This window comes from Anas acuta, chromosome 5 (genome assembly GCF_963932015.1).
Source record: "Anas acuta chromosome 5, bAnaAcu1.1, whole genome shotgun sequence".
Lineage (NCBI taxonomy): Eukaryota > Metazoa > Chordata > Aves > Anseriformes > Anatidae > Anas > Anas acuta.
The window spans coordinates 57,813,789-57,830,560 of record NC_088983.1 but is presented as its reverse complement, the minus strand read 5'-3'; the positions used below and the strand labels follow the sequence as shown (position 1 = coordinate 57,830,560).

The following is a 16,772-nucleotide window of genomic DNA, read 5'->3' as shown; positions in this document are numbered from 1 at the left end:
GTTTGAGTATCTAAATCTTACTAATAAGCTGGGGAGAGTGGCGATTAATCGTACACGTGGAGGTGCCAGCATTAACAGATGAATAACTTGGTGGCTTTTCATCCTTTCAGATATATCTGATTATTTTGTTGTTTTCATTCGCTGTTCTTTTAGAAATGCTGTCCAGTGGTTGTTAGATGCAAAAGATAGTTTTATTAATGTCATGTTGCTTGTTGTCAAACGAATGATGTTCTTCTGTTTTGATATAGACTAGACCCAGCCAAAGGACGTAGCACTGTACCATGTTTCGCAATGCCCTAGGAAAAACCTTTCGATTTCTTGGGTATACTGTGCAATACGGCTGCATAGCGCACTGTGCCTTTGAGTACCTTGGAGGAGTTGTTGTGGTAACTTTTCATTTTCATGATCTTTAAGGGGAAATGATGTTTTCTATGAAATAAAACTATAGTACTAAAACTGGTTTATGCCATAATGCCATTATTTCAGTTTTCTTAATTTTTAAAGCTTTTTCAAAGTGTGTTCAATAATTCCCTACTTTTTTTTATTGGAGACAGGTCCAGCCTTTCCTTTCTTTAAAAAAAAAAAAAAAAAAAAAGGGAAGAAAGTTACGTATTTTATGCAGTTTATTGCTTCAGGAATCACTGAAGCAAATGGGAAACAATATGAGTAAGGATTTTGCAAAGAGTATGTTCTTTCAGAAAGGCTGGAGTCACAAAATACCACAGGAAACACTACTGTTCCCAATGCTGGGCAGGTTTCTGGATGTTTTATGCTACCCCCCTGCCTTTCCCAGGTTCTCAACCTAGCAGCTGGATGTCATGGATTTTGGCTGAGAGCTCCTCCTGCAGCTTCTGCAGTGCTTCTTGTACAGAGGCTGAAGAAGAGGGTGAGCTGGCAGAGCTCGGAGTGCTGCTTCTAAAAATTTCCTGCAGAGAAGGTGCTGAAACGTGTCCTTAGGAAATCATGGCACCTAGCGCAGTTCAGGACCAATTTTAAGCTAACCCAGAGCTCTAACAGAGTTACAAGAGCACGGGAGGCTGTCCTCACTTTTTAAATGTATCAAATGTTCCTCCGAAGATTTCATTTTTTAAAATTGTTTGTTTTGCATTACACCTACTATAACTTATTAGCAAGTAAATTGAAAACTCTTGTATTTTAGATAAAGGTAATTGGCAAATAGTAATTTTTTTCTCATTTATTTTTAATTTGCAGTGTTCTGGACCTTCAATGGAACCAACAATTCAAAATTCTGATATTGTCTTTTCGGAGAACCTTAGCCGACACTTTTATTGCATTCGAAAGTACGCTTCTTTGCTGTGACTAGACTGTACATTTAGTTTGGCAGACCTTGTCAATAGCTATGCTCTATCCATCCTTTATTTTTCACATATTTTTCTGCTTCTGAAATGTAATTTTTCATAAATCTCTCATTGTGACTTGTCAGACCTCCTTTAGGATATAGTCCAAGTCACTTTTCCATCTTTGTCCAAAAGAAATACAGAATCCCCCTCCCCCTTCTTTCCCCTAAATCTGTTCTGTGTGAATGTGATTTCTCTAAGCAGTTTTGTTTTATAAATCAAGCTGTGGGTTTTGCTGTGCTCTGATAGGATGTTAGAAAAGTGATCAAATGGTGTAAGTGCAGTTTATCATTTAAATAACATAATGATTAGAGCACAGCAGTCTCCAGGTTTTTGCCCATTTTGCTGTGGAATATTTCATTGCACGATCTAATGTATATAATCAAAGGGCAAAAGTAATATAACAGTGCCTGCAAACTCAGGCATTTGAAGTTCCACTGAAAGAAAAACATTTGGACAATGACATATAGGAAGTTGGAATCTCTTCCATATACACTAACAACAGGATCAAGTTAAATGACTTGCATTTTATTAGAGTATTGCCAATTAAAAAGTAGTCTAAAAGTTTTGTAAGTAATGTGAATAACAAAGAGACTCTCCAAGTATGGTTGCATTCCACCTGAGTAAAACTCATTGAAGAAACCAAAATCCCAGACAAGAATTTTCTTGAGAAAGAAATGTCTTTAATATATGGGAATAATTTTGGAGTACGTGCTTTGATACATGTGTTCAGCCAAATATTCTGTAATTAGAGTTCTCTTTTGTTTGTTTCTGTTCTTCCCTCCCAGAGGAGATATTGTAATTGCGAAAAGCCCCAATGACCCCAAATCAAATATCTGTAAAAGAGTAATTGGCTTGGAAGGGGATAAAGTCTGCACAAGCAACCCTTCAGATTTCCTTAAGAGTCACAGCTATGTAAGTATTAGTTTCTTGATTTGTAAATAAATTATTACATTATAAATAGGCCTGGTAGGCTGTAAAGGATTTGCAATATCAAAGTATCATAAGTCATACAGTATGATGTTGATAAGTTATTCTATATGTGCAGTAAAATAGAGCCTGTAAACTCTGTTTATGGCAAGCTGTCTTTCTCAGTGTCTTTTGTCTCTATAGGAATTGTATGCAGGTGTATTTTTGCTCTGGCCTTTGCTTAGGTCTTCTTCCCTGGTCATCTTCTGCAATTCCCTGCATAAAGTACTGTACAGATGACAGACCCAAGGGTTTGGTCTTAGGGCAAAACTGTGTATTAAACACTAAAAAGTGAAAATTTTGTCTCTGCAATGCCTTTGAAGATTTTGCTTTCAAAATTATTTTAGAATATCTATATTCCCAACTTGTCAAAAAAAAAAGAAAAAAAGAAAGTAATGAGATGAAATAAAAAAGAAAAATTATTCTTAATGCTTAAAACTTTTCAGCAACTTTCTAGGCCATCACTAGAAAAATCATCAGAAATCATTATCACAGGAATATGTAGGTGTTTTCTTTTCCAAGTGCATGTTTGACTATTTCCTCCGTTCAGTATTTTGTGGTAGAAATACTAGGTTTTGCACAGCTGTCCATGAACTGCTCCTTGCAGCCAGCTTATAATTTGTGATGGATAAATCCTTTTTAAGAGTTTAGCTACCCTAAAGACTGCCAACTTCACCAGCATTCCTTCAGGTACGTTTGCTTCACTTCTGTCAAGTAGTTTAGAGTTGAGGTGGTTTGTACATACTGAAATCAATGGAGAAATTGTCAACATTGCAGGTAGATTTAGTCAGGACTTGGAAGCAGAAAGCAAAGACAGGATTCATACCCTGTCATGAGGGGCTGAATTTGTTATTTCTTCATTCCAGTGTTGAGGCAGGACTCCCTCTAATCTGCCTTTCTGATAGAGTGACAGTACCACTGGAGCTTCTATTCACATTTCTGTTGCTCATGGACAGAAAAAAGAAACTCATTCTCTGTTACATTTTGAAGGGGAGGACAGGGTGCTTTTCCATAAATAATTTCCATTTTCCGTAAATCAAACTGTGTTACTGTTTAACCATGAAAAACAAAAACCAAAACATTTCCTAGCAGAATGACCTGAAATGAAAGCGTGTATTCTTCCGTAAAAGATGCAAACTGAATTTCTCTTGAGCATCTTGTTCCTCAATTGTCTTAGTCCTAAAAAGTCTTACAGAAGTCCAGGCAAGGTTTGTACTTAACAGGATGCCACCCTTTCTGGAAACTCCGAGGTAATCAAATGAATATCCAGTGGAACAATTTCTCCCGTAGTTTTGTCTCCAATTTTAATATAAAGTGTAAAGAGAATGAGAGGAAGAGGAATGTAGGAATCCATTTCCTGTTTTCCTGTGAATGTTTTTCATAAACGCTGATGTGTGGAAATCCAGCTAAGAAGTGATACATGTATGCCAGCTTTCTTAATTCTTGCATCATAACTTGTAACTAGGGGGAGAAATGATCCAACTGGAAATACCTGAGTTTGTTAATGCAGGTCTGTTTCCCCCACATCCTAAATGGCTGTTGGTGAGGTAGGTCTTCCCATCTGTTCAGGAGATGCTTACTTTATGGAAGAGGGTGTTTTCAACATAGGTATCTGCACCTCATGCTCATAAGTTGGTGTATTACTCACTCAGTGATCCTGTCCTGTTGAGGGGGAGAAGTGATACGTATCCATCCGGAGGGAATTGCCTAATGAACCCCCCTGGTTTAGGGGATCACAGTGCTATGCACTTTGAATTCAAACACAAAGTTCTTCAAAGCAAATAGCAGCCGCAGTTGCACAGAGAACTTGTGCTTTGTTTTGTTGATACTTCTTTGAGAAGAATTAATCTGAGTCAGGTTTTTGAAAAAAAAAAAAAAAAAAAAAAGATTGTAGAAACTCTGAGGAAAGGTTTTGGCTGGATCCCATATGGCCAGAAGCGCTGCCTGGGGTGTCTAGCTGTCAGAGAAATTCAGGCACACTTTAAGTGAGCAGACCAGAAATTGTCATGAGTTTTGTTGTTTGTATTAGGCTACTAATTGCTTCTTTTAATGAGAAATCTCTGAGTGATACTTGAATGTACTAAATCAAAAACGTGTAAGGTCAGAGAATTGTTTGTTATTATTACAGTGAACTGCTTAGCTTTTCCTGACTAACTTGTCTCTTGTTTTGCAGAGTGATAGTAAATAGAGGCTGACGTGTTTGCAAACATTACAGTAAATACAGAGTATCAGATGTCAGAAATATTACTGAGTTAGGCAGTTCTTACCTCTGCTTTGTCCTTAGCTGGTGTTTGTCAACCAATAGGTATTATAATAGGTATTATAACACAAACCTTCCAAACTGTAATAACAATGAGAAACAAAATATCCCATGTAAGTTGAATAAGTTGTTTTGAAAAAGGGTATTTCAGTAGAACAGAAATGCAATATAGCAGTGGCAGCAATGTGAAAATCTTTATGATGGTTCACTGCTATGCTTGGCCAAAGCAATATGTCATACGAAGACAAACATTTTTGCCAGATTGAACTATGTGTAAGGACGTACCAAAAATTTGTCTCTGACGTACTTGTTGTTGGGTTACAAAGATATGGAACTATGTATACATTAAGCATGTGTTTTGATTAAAATTCAAGTAAATAGGGAGTATATGATACTTTATATGTTAGAAGTTGGTGCTTATCCACAGGATAATAATGGGAGAAATCTTGTATTTACAGGAAAAGTAGAATAAGATTCCTTTTTTTGATTATGCTGTTAGACAGTTACAAATTTAAGAAATGTATTTTTCATTGCCCTTTTACTGATATTTGGTATGGAGTATAAGAGTTAGGCTAGTATTTTTTCCTCGATTCTTCTGGGATTTTGTGCTCCATGCTGGTGTTTCTAGATATCAAGTGTATTTACCATAATGAACATTTAAGAATGCATAACGTATTTTTACTGGATCAGAAGAAATGTGATACAAACCCAAAAGTTAAAAAGCTAGACAACTAATTTTTAGTAACATGGTGTTCAAACCTGATTTCAATCATTTAAAAATCTCTGTACTGATTTAATCATTTAATTATTAAATTTAAATAATGTGGGTTAGTAAGCAAATTATTCAATCACAGTACAACCCTGACATGGTCTTAAATTCTTTTTGTAAGGTTCATATTCATATTTGTTTTTTTATTTCCTGTTTTTAAGTCTAATCCAGACTCAGGTTTATAATTCAGATCAAGTATCCTATTGTTATATTTGAATTTGTTTTAATGCCATTTACTTTAGCTTTAATTTCTTTAGTACCATATGTTCTTGTGCTGTAGCTCCTATTTACAAATTGAAAAAGTGAGGGGTTAATCATCAGATTAAAACAGCTTGTATGTCATAAACCACCAATATGCTAAGCCTTTGTGTCACTTAAACAAAAGTAGTACCTAATAATGTCACTTAATACAGCTAGGGTCTGTAAATAAGGAACTGCCTTTTGCAAGTCATAGCGATAAAAAGCTGAGATACAAATCCATATCTCAGCAACACTCTGCTGGTAATCAATCACAACACACCACTAATGCTGTGAGACTAGCTGATGTGGGGGAAGTGTGTTTACCTTGTGCTAAAATGAGGTTCATTGCGGAGATGGCATCTCCTCATCCTGTGGTTAACTCTAGAGCTAACATAATTCTGAAGATAATGCATCTTACTATGTTTGCAGACCACAGAAGTGGTCTTACACAGTGCTATTAACTCTTACACAGTCCTTGTCAGATGCTGTAAGGATATTACATGGGTACTGAGAATAACGTAATGTTAATGTAAACAACGCTATATTAATCACTGCACAGCACTACAGAATTTGGGTGCACAACTTAAGACACTGAAGAGTAAATATCCTAAATAGCAATTAAAAAAATGGATTTCTCAAAACACTGGTTCTTTTTCCTTTGTCCTTAGTGTCTTAATAGCTAGTTTATACTCATGGTTTAGTACGTCAGTAATCCAAGTTGTAATAGTTGCTGGCTTGGAGAATGGAAACATCCTGCTTCCTTCCTGTCCCGTCCCTCTTCTACTTCTAGCATGCTAGAGGCGTAACCTATTCTAGGGGCTGGGGAGAAAGTTACACTGTAAATTAAGCAGCAGTTATGCTAAACATCTGCTGGGAAAGGAGAGCCAATTTGCTTCATTTGCAGCTTTGTTCAGTTGCAGATCCCTCCACATCCCAAGTACAGGGAGTTCATGACTAGAGCTAATCTCAAACCGGAGAAGTAATTTTAATTAAAATATAGACTTGTCACAACTAAATCATTGAGGGGAAAAGAAACTCAAAGAACACTATCAATTCCTTCACCGTATTTCCACGTTTTCTTCTCAAGTGGATGGGTGTTTACCCCTGAAGTTTTGTTTTTGCTGTCTCAAGAACATAGGTGCCTCTGATTTGACCCAGCGATGTAGCTCAGGCAGAGACCAGCAGTAACAGGCTCAGCATAAATGCTGCTCATGGATGAGTCCCTGCTGAGATATCTTAGATCTCTTCCTTCCCCACGGTGTGACCCGAGATGAGACAGCTGCACCTGCACCCCATCAGCTGCTCTGGAGGGCAGGCAGCCACGCCAGGGCAGGGGAAGGGCATTGCTTGGGACCTGGACACTTAGCCAATTCAGCCAGTCCATTCCTCAAGGAAAACCATAAAAAAAGATCTCCGTGGCGCTGATTCAAGGCAAGGTTGTTTCAAGATCACCGATTTCTGAATTTGCCACACTAGGTGCTTTCTTCTGTGGTATACTATCTTTGCTCTACTGCTCATGTCAGTTGGAAGCCACAAGACTTTCCAATTCCATTACTCCTCTCATCCAAGTCTAGTAATAACATCTTAGACACTGTTCAGTATGATGAGACCAGCTCACCAAGGTCTCACTGTAGATTTTGAGGACAAGTCTGCCTATACCATGTCCGTGTCTGAGTGCTTTGTGTTGCAAACACTAAGTTCCAGTTTGTGTCTGAACCAGTAGGTTTTTGTTCTCAGCTCTACACTGTAGGGTAGCCCTGTTATGTCATCTGGTTCCCAGAGAAGAAAACAATCAATTCCTTCTTAATGATTATAGTGTAAAAAATCTATGCAAACCAGTAAGTAAATAAGTAATCTTTGCTGTGTATGTAATCATGTTTTTTCCAAAATATCAAACTTCTGTGAATCAAGAAAGCTAACAGTAGTCTGGACTGATGAATCATGGAAATATTTTGATTTTTTTTCTCAGGAGTTCCTAAATGTAGTTAGATTTGTTCTGGAAAGTTTTGGCCTATGAACAGGCAATAAAACCCATAATTTCCTAACTCTAGTGGACTAAAAGCTTAGGAAATCTTTCACTATTAAAATGATTTTGGTTTCAAAAGAGAACCATTGTTTTAAAGCAAAGCGAGAGGTTGTGAAAATAGACCTGAGTATCTGTAAAGTCTGGATGTTTTTTTGACTCTTTTTTTGACTGCTTACAACTTTTACTAATCTTAAGTAAGACGTGGTAATATTTTTTAAAAAGCAATGATGGTTTATAATTTACATTTTAATTCGCAGCAGCCAATCTATAAAGATTAGATATTTAGTTTTTCAGGCTGATTTGGATCAGCATATTTAACAATAAGCCCTGCGTCCAAATATGCAATGAGAATATTTATGGAGATAAAGCAAACAATACATGTAAGTGTTTCAATTATCATTGAACATAATCAAAAAAGACAATATATGTTGTCTTCATTTAACTGGCACATATATTTCTGATCTGAAAATTCTGTGATCTTTCCCATAAAACAGTGAGTGCAGTAATAAAATGTTTAAGTTCCAAAATGTTAGCACAGGAATACCAGTAGCTATCTGTGCATTACATGAAGTTTAGAAGGAACAACAATGGTAAAAAATAAAATAATAAAAAACCAAACAAACAACAAATGCTTTGATGAATTACTCTTAACAACTTCCCAAAATTTGTTTATTAAAGAACACTCAACTGGTGTGCTTGCAAGATGGAGAAAAATGTCTTTCAAATTCAAATCTAAGTTTATATACCTTTGCTTCCTGTATAAAGCTTACCTGTAGTATATGTTAACATTGCTACCATTGAAGATTGTGATTTTCATACTGGTTAATAATTTATTTCAAAACTTAAAGATGGACAAGTCTTCACATCTTTATAATTTTTCTATTAAACCTAATTGTTTTGGGTTTTAAGCAATTGTTAGTTTAGGGAATTAATTCATAATATATTTTGTCATAGTAAATTTAATTTCTGTAGAAAAACATATTAGTGTTTCATTGTTGTCATGATAATCTGGACCAAGTTCATAATATTCTCTTTTTAATATATGTGTTTAAACCAACTGAGCTAAGTACAGGATGTCTAATTCATAAGCAACTTAAACCATTCAGTAAGTAAAAGGAAAATGCTACAGGTAAGCTAATTCTGTTATATTCTTTTTAAAAGTGTTAAATTCTAGGCAATTCGGCTTTTTAGTGATACTTAGTCAGATGACATTGATTTAGGATCACCTATACTTTCTGATGTGGTTGCTACCACTTCATAGCTTTTTTGAGCACAGAAAAATGTAAAAGTGTATACTGATTTTAAAAATATTGTGCTGATTAATACTGCTGGGTTTTATATACCTGGCAGCTTTAATATAAAGAACATTTTTTGTAAGTGTAGAGAAATGGTGCATTTGGATCATTAAAAAAAAAAAGTATCTGCTAAGCTTTAGTCACTCTTGGTTCTGAATTAATAAATAAAGGATTAAGGAGTAGTTATGTGAGACTTTAAGTATCAAGTGAGAAAACACAACTCTTGCATTTCTGTGGTATATGTTTTATCCTAAATAGATGCAATTTACTTAAATAAGGCAATTTAATCAGTATTTAGTAAATTTGTCATTTGATATTGTAGATTCTTTCATCATATTTCACTTTAATCAAGAAAGGTAACACCTGTGGTTTATTCACAAAAGCTTCTTTTGTTAAATGAACACCCGCAGGCCATGAAGCAATTACATTTGTTGCTTGTACCAAAGTGGGAGGCACTTAAATAGACCTTAGTAGGGATAGATGAGAACTTTCAGACTTTATTCTTTTGTCCAGCACTGAGATTAGTTCTTATCATAGCTCAAGAAGGAAGCCTCTGAACTGAAAAGAAAAGATGGGAATGATTTAGTTCTTCTTAACTTTAAAACTTTGATATAGCTAGAGGTGATGTGAATACCTGTGACCTTGCAAGAGTTCAAACTTCATCTGCTCCCAGCTGATTGTACACACTGACGTTCTTTGACAAACCCAGACCACTCCGAATTCCAAAAGGAGAGACTGCCAGAGATTCTCGTTTAGAATTCACTTCTTTATTACAAATCTGGTTATCCATCTTTAGCACTCCCCAAAATACCCCTCCCAAACCAAAAAGAAAAACCACAAAAGCCAGAATTTCATTTAGATTTTTGTTTGTCTGTTTGTTTTGAGGTAGATGATTTAATCTCTGCTAATCTTATTTTTAGTATATTGTTATTTTGCTATCACAGTAAACACAGTGCAGCCATCTCACCTCCTGATGCTGAAGTCGGTGAGATTACTCAAAGAACAACATTTGGTGTCATGAAAAATCACAGGAAGACTATCCTTCATTGAGTATACCCCTAAGTAAATGACAACAGCCTTGCAAATTTAGCCAAGATGTAGCAGTGAATGATACTTACTTATCTGAGCTGAAACAGAGTACGCTACCAGTAAAAGCTGTTCTGAATGATTATTTTGCTCTTCTGGTCTATCTGCTCCTGTACTAGAGCCCTTACAGCCTTGGAAGGGAGAAGAGGCATGCGTATCACCAGCCTCTGCATTCTCATGCATATAAGCTGCACCTCAGGTAATTGGTTCTCCCTTAGAACTGTTGTTCCTTGAAAATAAATCCTCAGATAATCTGCACAAAACCAGAGGCACAAGGGTTACTGAGAGTCTGTGGAAGATCAGAGGCAGCATGTTTTTGGATGAACCTGCGCTGTTGTGGAATTGCTGTTTGTATAGGAGAGATACTATTTAGTTATGTGAAAATTCAGTTGTTAGGGTTGTTGGAGTTCTGCTTCTCAGAGCTAGCCTACATGTTAAGAAGAACTAAAATACTGCCCAGCCAAGCCAAATGCTTTTGGCAATGTTGTCTTTTCAAAAACCATTACTTTATTCACAACCTTGTGTGTACTAATGATAACTGATTTCAGTTGTGCTTCTTAGATACAGTCATTCCCTCTGTGAGAGTGGTCCATCACTTACAGATACCAAAATGCAACATCACTGTGAATTGTCAAGCAAGTGGCTTTCCTGTTGCCATAAAAAAAAATAAAAAATAAAAAATTCAATAGCAGCTTATCAGTGTACAAAACCAAAAATATGTTTTCCATAAAATTATTATTTTTTTTTTTTTACACATATATCTCATTTCCAGTTACTCTGCGTAGGTAGCTTTGAGATGTTTCGTATGCAGATCCTGTTTCTACCAAGGCAGATCCTGTTTCTACCAAGGCAGATACTCAGAATTAACTTTATTCAATGTGAATAGTCCCAATGAAATCAGTGACGTGGTCCAGAAATAGCTTGGTGCATAATCCCTTGAAGGATTCTGGCTTTAGCCTTTACTTCAAAGGGGGTGTAAACAGCTATTTATTTTTTTTTTTAATTAATAATTATGGCCTGTCACCAGTATTTGGTTTAACATTTTCATGTAATTTGTGTGATTTTTACTGCTTGTCTTAATTCTAGGTTGTGAAGTGCCTAGATGATGGACAAGCACTATACAAAGGTATTATACTGTATTATTTCTAGATGAATCATACATTGTGACAATACTCTTTATGACACATTTAGAGGCATAGGGTCCTTTCCATGGAGAACATAGTTACCAGAAGCGGTGAATTTCAGGATATAGGAGCATACATTATTGCATATATTCTAGCTGGAACGCAAACTATGAACATTTTGTTTAGACAACAAATTCTTAGTAATTATTAGTAGTATTAGAAGTAGTGAGTGATACGCCACAGGTGGCAAAAGCATTTTTATTTTTTGTTAATGCTTTAGGAGTATGTAAGACAGATGAGAAGGGTCTGTAAATGGTTAGATTCTGTTGCATTATGAAGTCCTTATTTCTTTCACATGGTAACAGATGAGCTTCACGTCCTGCTTATGAGTCAGGGAAAGTGAGAAAGCACGAGAACCAGTTCAGGAGAAGGGAGGCTGGTAGTGTTCTGTGTGTAAAGCAGTAACATTTTGCAAGACGTGATGTTTTCAGAAACGTGAAGCATTTGCTTCTTTGTTTCTTTTAAAAAAATCTTCCTTTCGTAGTAATTCATGTTTCTCCTTTCTATGTATTTGCTGATATAGACAGTCCTTCAAAATGACAGTAGTTTGACGTGTGACTTGTAATTCTGGGAGGTGCTGGGCAGGAGACATTGCACTGGAAAGGTCAGAATGCTGCTTTATATCGCAGTGTACATCTGAAAAGCAACCCTTGTGTAGGATGTGGGCACAGTGAATGCTTCTGGTGGCCATGGTGAAGATGAATATCCAGTTGACCTAACAATTGCTGCTGGCCGTTCTAAATGGGCTGTATATCACAGAATTTTTGAGGAAAATAGGAATGGCAGTACATTATCAGAAAGAGACCTACCAAAATGTTAGCTCCCAACACACTGAAATGCATGTGCTATGCAGGTCATTTGAACCTGCATATTACTTTTTTTTTAATTGATTTCTTGTTAGTAATTTTGTTTGTAATGTTGCTTGGGTAGAATCCTTTGCCTTTTCCCTTAGATTGTTTTTAAATTACAATGGCTGATGATGCCAGCTCTGCATTTGTGGACTTAGTTTTGTTCATGCATCGCTACTACACATCCTTTAGCAGGTTTATTCTTGTAGGGGGCAAGATGTATTAGGTATTCCTTTACAGTCCAACAGTTAAAATACTTTAAAAAATGTTATGCCTCCCTTTGATGCTATAGTTCAATCTCATTGCTCTTCAGTGGGATCATAATAATTATATTTAAAATAATATTGCATTTTATTTTTAAAAAGATCTATGCATGTATTAATTTTTCATGATGAATCTGTTTCCTACGTCAAGGCTGGCTAGGTAGCAGCAACGTGGTTTCTATGTCCTGGTGTATTTTCTTTAAGGTGCATGTTAATGACAGCCCTAAACGTAGTTTTTTGATAGACTTCTGTTAGCTCTGACATGTGGGAAGTGGTACTACAGAGAACTTTGAGATGCTTGGCAGGTTGCAGCTTTTAATTAGCCATTAAAAATCAGTCAGGTTTGATTTGCATCTCCTACAGAAAAAGAGTTCTTGTTACACTCAGTTGAGAGGTACGAAATTACTTTGGACATCCTTATCTGAGATAAGAGGAAGAAAGGAGGAGTGCCAAGAGTCTTTCTCATTGTCCCAGGGAAGCCATCCACCAACCTGCAAGTTGGGATATAATAGCTGTAAACAGAACTTTTTGTCCTGCTAACACAGTTGGGGTCCCTTAAGGCTGCCCAATAGTGGGCAAATCAACCAAACCTTTCCAGTTCCAACACTGATACTAGGAGGGCGGCAAAAGTCATCTAGCTGAAACCAACTGGTCTTCCAAGAGAAAACTCTCCCATGCATGTGCCAGAAATTGTAGAATGGCTTGGGTTGGAAGGGACCTTAAAGATCACCCAGTCCCAAACCCCTGCCATAGGCAGGGATGCCACTCACTAGATCAGGTTGGCCGAGGCCCCATCCAACCTGGCCTTGAACACCTCCAGGAATGAGGCATCCACAGCTTCTCTGGGGAACCTGTTCCAGTGCCTCCCTACCCTTACAGTGAAGAATTGCTTCCTAATGGCTAATCTGAATTCATTCTCTGTTCATTTAAGACCATTCCCCTTGTCCTATCATTATCTACCCGAGAAAAGAGACCTTGATCCTGTTTAAATGACCCCTTTAACTACTGAAATCTGATAAGCCTACGCAGTAACAAAGGTAAAGCAGGTTTCAAAAGGGTTTAGACATATTCCTTGCCAACAGCTCCACATACAGATTCTAAAAGGAGTAGGCAGGGATGTACCCTCTGACGTGCCTAGTACACCTACCCTGGACAGCTGGGAGATGATGGACAGGCTCCCGGATGCTTTCCATGATGAGCAGTTCTTTTTGCTAGTGTTAGAGACAAACTATTGGTTCTTCACCTGGATGTTATACGTTTGCCACGGCTCAACAGAAGGACAGTTGGGTAGGTTGCCACTCTTGGTTCCTGGTCTGGTAACAGCCAGGACTACACACTACAGTGGTGTTTTTTTTCTTTTTAGTCTGTTATCCTAGAATTCTGTGTAAGTAAACTACTGTATTTATGAGTCCGTGGGTCTTGTTTCTAAAATATTAATGTTTACACTGCTCAGACTGAGTTTTGTTTGAAATCTGGGATTTATTTTATTTTTGTTTCTCTATTTTTTTGTTCTGAATTTGTGGAATAGTAACCTTTCAACTCTATATTTGGTTTTAGAAAAAATGTATATTGCCTTAGAGTCCATGTTAAGTGTTACCTAGATTGAGAGTATGTTACTACTTGCATTTTTCGGCCTGCTTTAGAATTTTCCAAACAAAAACAGACTAGAAGGACAATTACTAAACATTTTACTTGATAACCTGTAAGAGGTTATCTATATATTTTTTTTTCTTCATTCAAAAGTGTCATATATTCCAAGCAGAAATCTTAAGATACACAGTAGCAACTTTTTCACTTAAAAAAGCTTTGCACTCTTATTTAACTAATACAGCCACGTTGCTATTCCTCATTTTGTCAGTGATTTAGTCAGTGAATGCCATGAATCTATGGTATGTAATATAGTTAATGCATAATATATATAGGTAATGAAAGGTCTTTGTCGTATAGTATAAGGTCACCGTCATTAATTTTCAAATTATAAAAAGGGATTTGCTGTTTTGTGATCATCATTATTGCAATATAATGTGTTGTGGATTCTGCCTGCACATAGAATGAACTGTGATCTTAATTAGAACTTTGACAAGCCTACTCCGATAAAATGATGAGATTATTCGTAATTGATGTCACAATCAATTACCAGTTAGTTCATCATGAATCTACTAACAGGTCTAGCCTTGGTGCTGGCCCCAGGATGTTGATGAGTGTGTGGCTGCCCTGTTCATGCTGTTACTGCGACAGGAGGGCAGATTTTCAGTCAACATCCTAATGACCTCTTTTGAAGTCTATTAAATTAATGACCCTGTCACATTGGTCTAACCTCTTACATCTTCATTTTAGATTTTTTGTTGCAAACCATTGTTTTTTGAGCACATGATAAAACAGATACTTTGGAGCACTCCCTCTCATCCCTCCAAACCTGGCACTGTGTCTTATTAGATTCAATAAAAAATTAGTTCATTATACAGTCATGAAATATAGTATACAGAAATTAGGCAATATAAGGCAAACAATGCTTAATACCATTTTATTCTGTTTTCCTATTACATTTCAATTCAATCCTGCTTTATCATAGGTGCCTAAAGGACACGTTTGGTTAGAAGGTGATAATCTCAGGAATTCTACTGATTCCAGGTGCTATGGACCTGTTCCTTACGGACTGATAAGAGGACGCATTTGTTTTAAGGTATTTACAGTACCAAAAATATTTGCATTAATACATTTGTAATGCCTGTATGTTAGGCATTAGCATTTGCTGCCTTAACTGTCTAGCCAAAGCAAATGTGAAAGAGCTCAAACACATAAGACACTTCCGTCAAATGATATTTCAACAATATTTTGGTCAATGTTTAGTGAGAATTTTTGAGGCAAAATTAGTCTTTTTTTCTTGAAAACCATTCTTTGAGTAGTCAATGCCTCTGAAAACTGAATTATTTTGAAAGCAAATCAAAACCTTATACAAACATAGACCACTGCATGAAAAACACACTGCATCCTTACCTTGATTCTTGCTTTTGCAAAATGGTAGAAAAGGGCAGCTTCATATTTCACTGTTATTGTAATTTGAGAAATCCAGTTCCATAGTTGAAAAAACAAAGATGGAAGAAAATGTTATGGTTCTAGGACTTGCAAACACAATTTAGACGTGTGCACTGGCCTTGCTGCTTTTTAATGTGTGAAAAATCCTTAATGGTAAAGTCAAATCTGTGCTACTGCAATTGTCCTCCACTTCTTTATTAAAACAAAAACAAAAAAGCTTTGATGAGCGCTGTATTGTACAGACCTCCATGGCTCCTTCTCCTGTTCCAGTAATTCTACAGCTTTATTTCATGTTAAATTACCTTTTCATATTATCTGCATTATTAATTTACTCATTTACCAAAAAGAAGCTAAGGCAACTTCCTCTCCATAAGAAGTTTTATGTAAGAAACAAGGGAGAATGTATAGAGTTATGTACCAGCTTTTCAAAAGCTAAAGTGGAGACACTCAGAACAATGAAAAATGGCTTTAAAAACTGTTCTCCATATATTGCAACACAACCATAAGTTTAATTTAGCACAGCTGTATTACACGCACAAAGGAGATCAAATATAGAAACTTTGTTAAATTAGAAAGATCTGTTAATAGTTTTTAGGAACACAACTTTAGACTTTTCAAACCAACCAGCCAAACAACAACAAAACTCAATCTTGCATCTCCTGACCATTATCACTAATTGCTTACTAAACCTGAAATAATATGTCCCCCTTACCACCACTAAGTTTTGCCTGAGCTCTGGTCCTTACGGATAGCATTTGCTTGGAATTCTACCCTAGTGTTCACTGAGGGTTTCTTGTTCCATCTCTGTATTGTTTGCTGTACCACGTACACCAGAGCAAAAAAGCTAATTCTAAATAGACCTATTTCTATGAGAGTCAAGTTTTAGCTTGGATTATTAACTGGTAGAATACAGATCATGCTAATATACTGACAGCCCTTTTAACTGGAATCTGGTATTAATCATAAAAATAAACAAAAACTAAAACACCACCTGTAATTGATGGGTTAGGACTGGAAAAATGGTGTTTACTATTTTAAGGAGACTGTTAGAAAATAATGTACATATGAATGATCTAAGAATGTGGACAGCCATAATTTTTCATGGTATACCTCCACAGCAATAGATTTGCATTCAGCTTGTACCCTACCAAGCAAGATGTTTGAAAGACTTTAATGAGGTGACTGACAGGACTGACCTCTAAGCTGAGGAAGCAATCAGCTTCTAAAAATGAATGGAATTTACACTACAGATGTTACATATTGAAGAAGTACTTTAGAACTGCAGAATATCATCTGTTTAAAAAGATGGTATGCCATCAGTTGATCTTTCATCAAAATAATTTTTAAACCATATTTTATAGCAGTTATTTTATGATGATGCATAGGCTAGTGATTATTAACATTTTAATGAGATTTATTTTATTTTAAAAATTACCTT

At 36.3% G+C, this 16,772-nt stretch overlaps 1 protein-coding gene across 4 annotated transcripts in view; it reads left to right on the top strand.

The window, feature by feature from the left end:
- IMMP1L (inner mitochondrial membrane peptidase subunit 1) overlaps positions 1-16,772 on the top strand; it is a 34,010-nt gene that overhangs the window by 14,243 nt on the left and 2,995 nt on the right. For all 4 annotated transcript variants that reach the window (XM_068685055.1, XM_068685052.1, XM_068685056.1 and 1 more), the window contains 4 exons: positions 249-386; positions 1,213-1,301; positions 2,147-2,273; positions 14,871-14,981. In XM_068685055.1, the coding sequence (XP_068541156.1) occupies positions 282-386; positions 1,213-1,301; positions 2,147-2,273; positions 14,871-14,981 (432 nt within the window). In that variant the 5' untranslated portion in view covers positions 249-281. The remainder of the gene's footprint in view (positions 1-248; positions 387-1,212; positions 1,302-2,146; positions 2,274-14,870; positions 14,982-16,772) is intronic.